Source organism: Monodon monoceros, unplaced genomic scaffold (assembly GCF_005190385.1).
Source record: "Monodon monoceros isolate NGI ecotype Baffin Bay Population unplaced genomic scaffold, NGI_Narwhal_1 Super_Scaffold_2, whole genome shotgun sequence".
NCBI lineage: Eukaryota > Metazoa > Chordata > Mammalia > Artiodactyla > Monodontidae > Monodon > Monodon monoceros.
This window is the reverse complement of record NW_021703776.1, coordinates 64,206,663-64,219,510: the sequence shown is the minus strand read 5'-3', so window position 1 is coordinate 64,219,510 and position 12,848 is coordinate 64,206,663. Positions and strand designations below refer to the sequence as shown.

General features: G+C 38.2%; 1 protein-coding gene across 4 annotated transcripts in view; it reads right to left on the bottom strand.

Moving 5' to 3' along the window:
- Positions 1–12,848, bottom strand: part of ANLN (anillin actin binding protein) — a 54,720-nt gene that overhangs the window by 36,912 nt on the left and 4,960 nt on the right. For 3 of the 4 annotated variants that reach the window (XM_029233655.1, XM_029233654.1, XM_029233653.1), the window contains exons 2-7: positions 11,279–11,432; positions 8,950–9,273; positions 4,432–4,811; positions 3,040–3,268; positions 782–972; positions 400–507 (exon numbers count right to left, since the gene is read on the bottom strand). In XM_029233655.1, coding sequence (XP_029089488.1) covers positions 400–507; positions 782–972; positions 3,040–3,268; positions 4,432–4,811; positions 8,950–9,273; positions 11,279–11,432 — 1,386 coding nt within the window. The remainder of the gene's footprint in view (positions 1–399; positions 508–781; positions 973–3,039; positions 3,269–4,431; positions 4,812–8,949; positions 9,274–11,278; positions 11,433–12,848) is intronic. The other variant, XM_029233656.1, reaches the window with a different exon arrangement.

Below are 12,848 nucleotides of genomic sequence, written 5' to 3'. Positions count from 1 at the left end.
TTAATGAGAAAAGTAGATTCTGAGAAACATTTGAAAACCAGCATCTAAATAGAATGTTAAAAGGAATCTGAAATCAACTGAATGATGAGAATACCTTTTAAATTTGATTTTAAGTAGGCCAGCAGTAAACATGGTTAAAAGTTCCATTAAATGGCAAAATATCACAAGAGAAAAGCAAAGTTGGCACGAACATTTAAGGAGTTTATGAATGGAAAGCTGCATAGTTAATTGGAACAAGCAAAGTTGGTATGACCATTTAAGGAGTTTATGAATAGAAAGCTGCATAGTTAATTGGAACAAGATAGTATATAAAGAATTATTTTACAATACAGAACCACAAGTTAAATCCCAGCACTACTTTGGTAACAAGTTCACTTTTACATTTCTTGTTTACATTACCTGTTTGGTTTCTAGTTGTTTGCTTCTTGAGTTTTCGCCTTTTTCTGCACTCCATAAACTGCCCTTGTCAAATCGGCCACGAAGACATGCTAATTCTTTTTGACGTTCCTAAAATCATCAAAAGCTCTATTTTACACAAGAGTCAAAAATATGTTTAATAATATTCAAATTCTACTAACCTTGTCCTCAGTTTTCAGATTAAAAAATTCACAATACACACAGAATATAGGACAATAATATTTCTAATTTGAAATAAGTGATACAGAGAATCAAGATGCTATTTATCTCCAGTCAAAAAGACTGGAGTCAGAATTCACAGTTTGACTTCTAGGTTCTATGCTCAGACCATGTAATGAATAATGTTAAAAGCAGTAAGCCATACCTGCTTGAGCTGTTGTGCTAAATGAGTAGTAGATGAAGATGCGTTTTGCTTGAATAATCTTTCTTGTATGGCCTTTGTATTTGGAGTGATAATGGGAGTTCTATGGGGTGTGCTACGAGCTGGACTTTCTTTGCTGTGCTCTTGACAACGCTCTCCAAAGCGTTCCAGGAAAGGCTTAATTCCTGCTCCTCCTAAAGATAATGCACACATTTTGGGGAGGCTGTTTAGAATAAGTCACAATTATGATTTCTATGGGAAAAGCTCTAAATCCAGTTCAGCTCCAAAATGCTTTGATTCTACTAGGAATATTCATTCAGAAAGTAAACAGAAAGAAAATAGTTCAAAAAACTTAAAAAAAGGGCTTCCCTGGTGGCGCAGTGGTTAAGGGTCTGCCTGCCGATGCAGGGGACGCAGGCTCGTGCCTCGGTCCGGGAGGATCCCACATGCCGCGGAGTGGCTGGGCCCGTGAGCCATGGCCGCTGAGCCTGCGCGTCCAGAGCCTGTGCTCCACAACGGGAGAGGCCACAACAGTGAGAGGCCCGCGTACCACAAAAAAAAAAAAGAAAACTTAAAAGAAACGTTTTTTTACCACACTATTTAATTCCATGTCCTAAAATTTGTTTTATAGGATTTAATTCTTTAAGAAAAACAAGAAGAAGAATTTTTAAAAAGTAGAGTAAGAGGACAGTAGGGATTAGAAAACCCTTAAGCTAAATAATCGGAACCTAGATGATTGGAAATTGACTGTACGTGCATTAATAATATACCCTAACAACCAAGTATCCTGGCCATGATAACCCAACTATTAATATTTCTACAGCCCAATTTATTTTCTTGCTTTTAGGAAGTCTAACATGAAAATCCAGTGATTAAATCCTTTTTCTCTTTCAAAAATAATAATTAGGGAAAATTTACTTTATCAAAGGATGTCTTGATTTTATAAAGTCTTAAAACAGTACTCATTTAAAATAGTATGAGATCCATTTAAAATAGAACAAATGGGATATATACCACCTCCATTATAAGAATGCTAGGGTTGCACTACATAAAAGGAGGTTACCTATATCATTAACTGGCAAACATTTTCCCATAAATAGCCAAAGAGTACATATTTGGGGCTTTGCAGGCCATATGGCCGTTGTCACAACTACTCAACTCTGCACTGAAGCATGAAAGCAGCCACAGACAGTAAATGGGCATGGCTGTGTTCCAATAAAACTTTATTTGCAAAAACAGGTGAAGGGCAGAATTAGACCCATGTCCAGCAGTGAAAGCACCGAATCCTAACCACTATACCACCAGGGAATTCCCAACAATGCCCTTTATGTCATTCTTATCTATGCCATAAGTCTTTAGAAAATTGGGAGTCATAGTCCAATTTCACATGGGGATTTTGCTATTGTTTCCAGTTCTCATTTTGGCTCATCTGGAAACTGACTGCTGGTTTCTACTTACCCCATAACTAATGGATTCCCCACTCTCATCTCTCTGACTACTTCTCTTTTACAATGAACTATTATTTCTGGAGGGATTGAATTTTTAAGAAGTTAAAATGTAGAATTAACACAGTCTTTCCGAAAGGAATTCTAATGAAAAAGAATATAGCTCAAAGTACACTATATTACCCTATATTTGAACCTATATTTGAACCATATTTTTTTAGTCCTATGTTTCTCAACCAATAGCATGCGGGGGTATACCAGAAGGTGCAAGTCACCATAAGATAAATATGGACTTCCTGGAGCATCAGTTTACCATAGTAAAATTGAATTTTCATATGTATACATTCACATACAATATACACACATATAAATTAAATGGGAGTGGAGTCATTTGTATACATATTCCCTTCCCTATGGGTGCTTTCATAGTGAAGTTTGAGAAGCACTGCTTTGCACGCTTGGTTATAAGAACGCTTCTCCATTATATCCTTAAAATGTGATTTCCAGTTGTATATGCTTTGTCTGCATCAAAAAGTATAGAAGAAAGTATCTAGCATGGTCATTCTAGAAAAAAGCATGTTTAAACTGTTAAAATGTAACAAGTTAAACACTTTGACCAGTAACTGGGCTAGTCTACATTAATGAACATTCATTCAATCAATCAAAGCTGACTTTGAATAAGTCTCACTTGATACGTTCAGGCATTTGCCCTGGCAAACCAACACTGTACCATGAACAATTGGATATTTAAAATGCTAAGAACAGACACACTGAAAATAGTCAGCAGTACTTTAGATTTTTAAAAAAATATGTTACCTGGTGTTGTAGATTTGTTCTTAGGTTGAGATTGCAGACAAATTTCTCTGTTTAATTCCTCCTTGGGCCGAACTGTCCGGGATACAGGTGACCTCTCAGTTGATTTTGACACCTCTGTTTTAAGAGGACTAACAGAGGTTTTTTGAAGTAGTTCAGGATTTTGTACCTCACAATTTTTAGCACTGGTGATGGATGTAGTAGAAGATTTCACTGGGGAAGAAGTAGCTTTCTGAAACATGATAATACTTAGGGTAAATAACAACATTCACAATATCTAAAGGTAGCTCTATAAAAAGCACTCAAATCCTATAAAAAAACAACTCAAATCCTATATGCTCCGTAGCCTTTATGTAAACTCATGAAAAATGTTTCTTACTCTCTAATAGATCAAACCAATTTGAAAGGTTTGAAAAAAATTAACTTAGAAAATGCCATTATTCAAATTACAATATGTAGTTTAGCCTGCATAATATACTGATGGGTAATTTACTACGAGGGATAGGGTCACTCACTATTTTAAAAAACAATTTCTTTTATATTATCACACTAGTACCTTTATAAATGTTAACTGTATTAGGTCAAATTACCTATATATTTGCATTTTAATTAAATCAATATTAACTTGACAAAACTGTATCATGTACTTGAAGGTGAACTATAAGTTATTAAGTACTTACTATGTGCCAAGCACCATACTAAGTGCTTTATGCACATTATCTCATTTAATCCTCCCAAACCCTTTCTTTGCCAATTTACAAATGGAAAAATAAAGTTTTGCAAGATTAAGTAACTCTCCAAAGCCACACTTCTAATTATGTGGAAGGGCTGGGATTGAATGCAGGTCTGTCTAATTCCAAAACCTGGCTCTACACTTAAAGATAATGCTCAGAAACACAACATTTTTTTCTGTTTTGGATTTTTCATATTTTTTTAAAAAACGTTGAGATAACACATGGGCAAGGTAATCTTTCAAACATTCCAAAACAATATACAGTAAAGGTATCACGCCCACCCTTGACAATTGCCTTCTAGAGGTAACTACTGCTACTAGTTTTCAGAGATATTTGATGTCTTTCTTGTATTTATACACATACATAGAGCATTCTAATAGAGAAAGTAATTTTCAGGCTCTCCCTGATGGCTAAGAAGAGGTTCCACCATTCCATAGTATATACTTTGGAGTTACATTAAATTCGTGTAATTTAGTTGTCAATTGCTCATTTATCTTGGGACAGAATACCAAATTTATGATTTTTACTTTCTATGAAATACTCTAAAAATACATATAAACATCCTATATAAAAGTTATAAAATGCATACCTACACATATATATAAATTGTTACTCATAACAACAAAAAAAGTTTCCAAAGACCAAAATTATATATACTTACCCCAGAGCTGGAAATTGCAACATTAATCAAAGATGCACCCACAGCACTCGAGGATGAGGCTTTATTCAAAGAGGCATCGCCATCCCTTTGGGAACAGCATGTAGCTTCCTGCTTAACACTGCTGCTATTGATCCTAGCAGATGCTCCACTTGCAGAGGAAAATTTGGATAAACAAGTGGTACCAGGCTGTTCTTGTACACTGTTTTGCTTTGCAGATGAGTTTTTTACATCATCTTCCCAGGAGCAAATAGTTGCAGCAAGGTTGGCTAGACGGCCCTTTCTCCCAACTGGAGTTGCTGAGGCATCTGAAAGGGATGGTTTGGGAGGGGAGGTAGCCTCTGACGGCATTGCTGAGATGGGTGAGCTTTCGTGTATATCATCTGAAAATGTTTTAGAAGTTAAAATTCATGAGTTATATATGTGTGTAATAAAGGGATCACTCAAAAAAGAAAAAAAAGCTTTTCTCATATGCATGAAACTACCAAACTGCTTAAATTTGACAATATATTTTCAAATCAGATACTTAATCCAAGTTAAAAAAAGAAAAAAAAAAGAACACTTTGTTACACCTATTTTTTTTCAATTATTTGATGGATTATGAATCTATAAGACACCATAGATTTAGGTTATATTTTTAGGATTAATTTATGATGTTATAACACTGCACAACTTAAGATTACATATTCAACATATTTGTTTTAAAAATGTATTAGACCAGTGCTGTACAACAGAACTTTCTGCAATGATGGAGATGTTCTATATCCATGGTGTCTAATACAGTAACAACTAGCCACATATGGCTAGTGAGCATTTGAATTGTGGTAAGAGCAATAAGAAACTTCATTTCATTTTAATTAATTTAAGTTTAAAAGCTACATATTGCTAGCAGTTATGGTATTGGATAGCACAGGGTTAGACTAATATGTTTTTCTGCACAGTTACTTCATTTGGAGATAAATCTCAAATAAGCAATACTTAACTTATGCAGGCCTGTATGCATAAAGAGCATATAGGGCAGTCAAAGTTCATGGCACTTTCTATTCCAAAAATTCAGTCAATGGAACAGATAGCCCTCCTGCTGTCCAAGGCTTATAATTCTGCCAGAATTCTCAATTCTACTCCTCCAAAACCTTCTCAGGGATCTTGCTCCAAATAACCCCTTCTTCCTTTCTACAAACTTTTTTTTCTACACATAAATATGCTGAAGTCTCTCTTGTCTTAAAGCTAAACCCAAACATCCTCTCATCAATGTATACGCCCTTTTAGGTACTGTCCCTCTTTCCCTGCACTATATTCACTCACCACTCAACTCCCTTCAACCTGCCTTCTGCCTACACCACTGCCCTGAAGTTGCTTTTGCTGTTTTCACCAGATGCCCACACACTTTGTGGGCCTTGTATTTCCACGTGACATCATCCTCTATTAGTTCTGTCTTTGCGGCCTGTCCTTCGTAGTCTCCTTCTAACTACCAGCTACCTCCATTTGACTATCCCACGGACACCCCAAATAATATATCTGAAGTTGAAACTGCCCCCAACACATTCCTCCTCATCACGCCTCTTCCTCCCTTCTCCCTTACCATCCACCACCCAGTCATTAAGTCCCACAGATTCTATCTCCTAAATCTCTCAAATGCAGCCTCCTCTTCACTTTCACAGGCCTTCATCATTATGCCTGAATTACAGCATTGGCCTTCTAACTGGTGTTCCTGCTTGGAATCTCTGCCCTCGTCAATCCCTCCTCAATTCTGACGCCCAGAGTGACCTTTCTAAAACATTTGCCTACTTAAACTCTCTCAGTTCCTCTCCATCACCTCCTGGTTAAATTCCAAATGCTCTGGACCCGGCTGCTTTCTTCAAATTCATCTCTTGCTTTTCTACCACATGAACTATATACCAGAATACCTACTCTTTATACACACAGTATGCTCACGGTACCTCTGTGCTTTTCATCTGTTCTGTTGTTTTTGCCGAGAATATCTCCACTCTCTGAAGCCAGCTGCCCCTCAAAGTCCAGGTTAATTATCTCTGCCTCCTCCAGAAAAGATTTCCTGACCACCACCCTCCGTACAATACCTTTTTGCATACCTTCATCATTTTCTTTAGAATAAGCACTGTCCTCTAAGTAGACGACAGTTTTACTGTTATGTTTTAGGAATGGGCTTAATAGCTCTAGCTCCTCTAACTATTCTTTGTCAGAAAGAAAGGCTTCAGATAAATTATATTTTGGAATAATCCCTCAAACCTTTAATTGGCTATACCCACAGTCCTGTATAGTACTCACTAAATCATTCATCACACTTTATTCATAAGTTTCAATGCTTAAAATTAGACAGGTTATGATGCCTTAATGAGATTTATTTTCAAGGTCGAGGTGGACATTTGTTAACATTTGCTTTCAACATATTCGAAATCACTGCTGCAAAGCTTCCTTCTCTAGAATGTTTAGGGCCTTGGTTGTATTCTTGATCATGCACTAAATCACAACCCTCTTTCTTTTTTTTAAAAGGAAAATCTCCAGTCCTCTGCCCATAGATATTTCCTACAAAACAGAAATGGAACGTTCTTCTATTCAGGCACGTTTACTGGTTAGCCTCCTCAGACATTATAAAGAAGCATGGTTAACCCCACCCACCACTAAAATAAATAGTTATAATTTACAACGTGAACTATCAGCACCCTGTAAACACGCCCCAAAACATCAGGCAGGTCATAAAAGTTGAGCCCTAGAGTCAGACAACTGGGGTTTGCATTTTAGCTGCTGCTGACTGTGGGCAGGCATCTTAGTCTCTCTGAACCCAGTCTTCTCTTCTACAACATGAAGAAAAAGTAGTATGTATGTCATAAGATTGTTGTAAGAATTAAATGCTATATTACATTAGAATTTTTTTTTTTTTTTTTTTTTTTGTGGTACGCGGGCCTCTCACTGTTGTGGCCTCTCCAGAAAAGATTTCCTGCGGAGCACAGGCTCCGGACATTCAGGCTCAGCGGCCATGGCTCACAGACCCAGCCGCTCCACGGCATGTGGGATCTTCCCGGACCGGGGCACGAACCCGCGTCCCCTGCATCGGCAGGCGGACTCTCAACCACTGCGCCACCAGGGAAGCCCTACATTAGAATTTTAAAATATTTAGAACGCCTAGCATTTCGCACAGTAAGTGTTTGCTCTTGAGATTATCATCACTGCCAGAAGGGATCATCTTAAATGTTTTTCTATCCAATACTTATCAAAATTTCAGTTAAAAGAATTGATATTTATGGAAGACTGCCTGAAATATATGTAGCCCATCCATTTCCTCAGATCACTTGGTCTTAATTCTGGCTATGTGTCAGAATTACCTACAGAGCTTTAAAAAAAGAGAAGGGAAGGAAGGAAGAAAGTGAGGGAGGGGGGAGGGAGGGAGGAAGGAAGAAAGGAAGGAAGCAAGGAAAGAAGGAAGGGATAAAAAGCACACCCCAGGGCTCCACCACACTCCTGAGATTCCAATCCAGTGGTCTGAATGATTCTGATCCATAGGAGCTGGGCTGAAAGCCAAAGCTTGGCTTCCGCGGGTAAGGCCCAGTCGTCACCAAGCTGTCTACCTGCACTGTGCTGGCTCACTTTAGAACTGCATTTACTGAAATGAGCCTGGAGCCAGCTATCTGCCTACCTTGAGAAACCTTACACCTTCACTAGCTCCCACAGTTATCCTTAGGACCCAGGGAAGAAAGTTCTCTTAGGTCTTAGTGCCAACCATGGCTCTGTTGTTCTGTTTTTTAATAAACATTAGTCATGTAACTGATAGCATTTCACCTCTCTGCACTGGCTGCTAGCAAGTTCAGAACCATCTCTAGCAAGTGAGGAGGACCTTAAGGCCTGTATTTAATAAACTAACTTTACCCTTCACTTTGTTTTTCCTTCTCTTCACCTTGATTTCTTCATTTTTCCCATTTTTAATATAGGTATTTTTGTAAGTCATCCCAAGGCTTTTTATGTAACAAGGTAGGAGATAAGCTCTCCATCAGATTATGGACCCATGAAAGGCAAAGATCAGGTCACTTTATCTGTCTCTGGCATCTTAGCATGAAAACATGCTTTGCTGGTGCTCGAGAAATGTTTTCTGAAGTTTTCTTTCTCCCCTATTGAACAGCATTGCATACCTTAGTCACTCAAGTTTATTTAATTAGTGAATCCATGAAATAGGATTTCTTGAACACAGAGCTGAAGGGCAGCAATGCTGATAATGCCAAGAGTATAGTTTATTCTCTCCTGTTTTTGTTGCAAATATAAGATGGTTCCGTTACAAGATCAGGGTTTTGTGAACCAGTCTAAGAACCTCATCATAATCTACTTCGATGAGAACACAACCAACTGATAAATACATATTGATATACAAACCATTTGCGAGCAATGGATACTCAGGATATAGATCAAAAGCGTCGACCTTTCATGTGTTAACTGATACATAAAATTTTCAACATACCAAGTTGAATCGTACTGACACAGATTTAAGGACCACACCATTCACATAGTTTATACCTGTCACATCATCATTATCCCAGTGACGCCGCTGCTCAGCCAGCTTTTGCATTCGTGTTTTGACTGAGGAGGCTGCAGTTCCTTCCAATCTTGAGTTTAGCCCTCTCCTCACTCCCAGCAGCGATGCCGGGGCGGCCACGGAATCACTGACACCAGCTGGCGCTTGTGGCGCTTGTGGCTGCGCCTGAGGAGACATAGGACTTGGAGAACAAGGTTTTGCAGAAGCTGACTCAACCGGTTTTTCATTTTCCACGTTAGAAACTTCTACTTCAGTGTTGTCAGAACAGCGTTTTTTTGATGGTGATGGTTTTGTGCAAGATTTCTCTAGATTAAAAATGACAAAAAAATAATAAAAATTCTGTAATTCCTCACAGCATGAAAAACTTACAGTAGGTACAAATTAATAAAACACCGTCTCTCTGTTCCTTTAAATGATTTTACTCACAAGAAATACATAAAATTCTACTTTCTTTCGGTAACTTAGAAATCTGATATAAGAGATTTCCCTTTAAACAAACATATAATTTATGGTTTAAAAAAACCTTAATGAAAAAAATCTTCAAATAACATCCTCAAGAGATATGCATAATATTCTATGTGGTCTTAAGACACTAGGAAATAAAAAGTGCACACACACAGAATAAGCAAATATTCTAAGGGATTTTAAAGATCATACAGCCCAATCACCACATTTTTAAATAAGAAAAAATCAGGCCCAGAGAAATCAAGTTACCTGCTTAAAGTGACATAGCTGAGCTAAGAGTAGACACAAGCTTTCTGCTTTTAAAAACAATCTTTCATGAACAATAGTAAACAAGGGTAGAAGGGCACCTGGCTTGAGGTTTAGGAGGCAGACAACCAAAACCTGACTGAATTATCTGGTCAATACCAAACAAATTCACTGGCACAAGCGTTTAACAACATTTTACATTTTAAACTTCCACGAACACCTATAAAATAAATTTAAAAGTCCTAAAAGAAAAAGGAGCTATTCAAACACAAGGCATATAATTTTTACCCAAGAGTGAGTTTTAATATATCTCCTCGAAAACTAATACTTTAAAAGGTAGGAATGTAAATTCCATAAGAGGTCAGTTTCATTGGCTGTCTAACCAAGTGTTCTTGTTCTGGTAGTAACCGAAGTATGATTAGTGGGAAGTCATGATTGCCCTCATAAACATCAATCTAATTAAATGTACATCATGAAACTTTCCAGTCTTCTGCAACTCATTTAAGGGTATATTTTCAACAAACTTATCTAATCACTTTTTGGACGTATTCCTATTTAACATGCTTCACTATCTGAAAGTAAAGAATTCTTTGAGTTTACACTGCTTATAACAGTAAATCTTTCCATTTAAGCATCAAAACACAGTTCCAACCACTAGTTTTCAAGTACATAGTACTCAATATTTGATTGCATAAACCCATGCCACAATGAAGAGATCCTGGACTGGAGCCAGGCCTCTACTTCCTATGTAATATATATGGTATTCCCTCCCTTCAAAATGTATTAACACACAAAAATAAACTCTCCTTCTATGGTTAGCTCACAAAATAATGGGAGCCAGCACTATGCCCTCATCTCTTTTGTAATATTGGTTTTGTCCTCTGTAATACTCTTTTTCTATATGTATTTTAAATTTATACTAAGGGAAATGATCATCTCCAGATTATTCCAAATGCTAGGAAAAGATTAAGCCAGCTGACTGACGTAGGCTGAGGATGCCAGGATTTAGGAAAGAATCAGACAAGCTTCCAGGTGCGTGTGGATTTGTTGGGGGTAGGGAGGGGGGGGTTGCTTAATTTTGTTTCTGTTTAATTTCACCAGTTCTGTAGATTAACAACCTGTACTTTGTGCCCAGCCTGAGAGAGATGGTTCAGCAGACAGAGGATGAAAAGGCTCATCAAATTACAAGCATTTGCAGGCAGGTCTGCCTTTTGTTGCCCTGCTCACGCCACAGATACATCTGAACCTGGTGGTCAGCTGTGCTGGCACCTGTTGGGGTAGATAAACTCTATACCACGGCAGTATAAGTGCCCCAGTGCTCCTTTATTATTCTTCCCTGAGAGGTTTTAAGGATAATTTTGGAATGAGGAAAATACAGTTCAACCAGTTAATCTGAAATATTTGTTAGAAATTCTGCTCTGGCCTGATAGGTTCTAGGCCTAATATAATAGGCCTGGAATACAAAACGCTGATCTTTCTCCCAGAGGCTATTCCATCTGTCTCCCAAAGACCTTGTTCTTCTGCATGAACAATAAAACGCTTGATGCTTATCTCCTTTTAAAAAATGCCAAGTTTACTTCTCCCCACAAAGCCTTTTACCTTCACCACCAGACAGGGGCTGCTGGTTACTTGCTTCTGAAAGTGGCTCCCTGACTCGCTTGGCGTGAGTCGCAGATCTTGCTGCTGGAGTGGGCCGCTCAGCCATTTTCCTCTGAAGATTCTCGCGTCTGGCACGGGTTCGTTCAAGCAGTTTCTACGTATATCAGAGCGTTAAAACACAAGTCTCGTCAAAGGTTCAGAAAACTTCAGGTATCTTCTAAAATCACTAATTGCCATCATGTACGATAACAGTTAAATACATTTCAAAAGTGAAATCCTAAGTAATTAAGTCAAGATTCACCAAATGAACACCCCCATGTCAAAATTTAATTATGGACGTAATATGAACATTAAAGGGGGAATAAAATGTGTTAAGTTAGTTGTATGAGATTTTAAATGGCCACAAATTTTTTTCTGCTTCCATCAAAAGCTATTTGAATTGGGATGGCCTTATGATTCACTTTGACCATTAAAACACAGCAGAAGTGATACTGTGTATGTGACTTCCAGTCCCAGGCCTCAAGAGGTCTTGTAGTTTCTGCTCTCACTCTCTTGGAACACTGCCTCCACAAGAAGAAGCCCAGGTTAAGCCTGCTAGACACATGGCCCAGCTGACAGCCAGCATCAACCACCAGACCTGAGAGGAAGGCTATTTTAGACCATACAGTCCCGGGTAATTTGTATATCACTGCAGACTCCTATACGACTGCAGGGGGCACCAGAAGTCCAGCCCAGCTGAGCCCAAATGCTAAGCCATTGAATCATGGAAAATAATGTGGTGGTTGTTTTAACCACTATGGTAGGCAGAATAATGGTCCCCCAAAGTTGTTCATTGTCCTAATCCCATGAACCTGTGAATATGTTACCTTACATGGCAAAAGAGACTTTGCCGACGTGATTAAATTAATGACCTTGAGATGGAGAGATTATCCTGGATTTTCTGGGTGGGCCTCAAAAGGGCAATTGTCCTTATGAGGGAAGAGCAGCCCAGAAGCTCAGAGTCAGAGAAGATGTGACAAGGGAAGCAGAGGTCAGAGTGATGGACATTTTTCGGCCACAGGCCAAAAAATGCAGGCGGCCTCTATCAGCTGGAAAAGGCAAGGAAACAGATTCTCCCTAGAGCGTCCAAAAGGAACACAATCCTGCTAACACTTTGATTTGAACCCAGCAAAACCTATCAGACTTCTGACCTACAGAAGATAATTAATATGTGTGATGTTAAGCCAGTAAATTTGTGATAATTTGTTGTAGCAGCAAAACTCATACAACCACTAAGATTTGGGGTGACGGCAAGAGATAACTGGCATAATAGTCCTTTGAAGACATAAGATACTTCCTAAGAGAAAAATAAATAAGCCTAAATAATCTTATGTTTTATTTAATTAAATATCAATATATAATAGTTTTAAGGTGAAATCTTAGCCATTCCATAGAATCGTGAATAACTACTCTTTTCTAACCCCAATGTATGCTCCTAATTCGAATCAGTGTAGTATAGCAAACACAAGACCCTGTAAAACAATTCATTCTCTTTCAAATGAACACAACCAAAGGAGGCATGCAGATTACT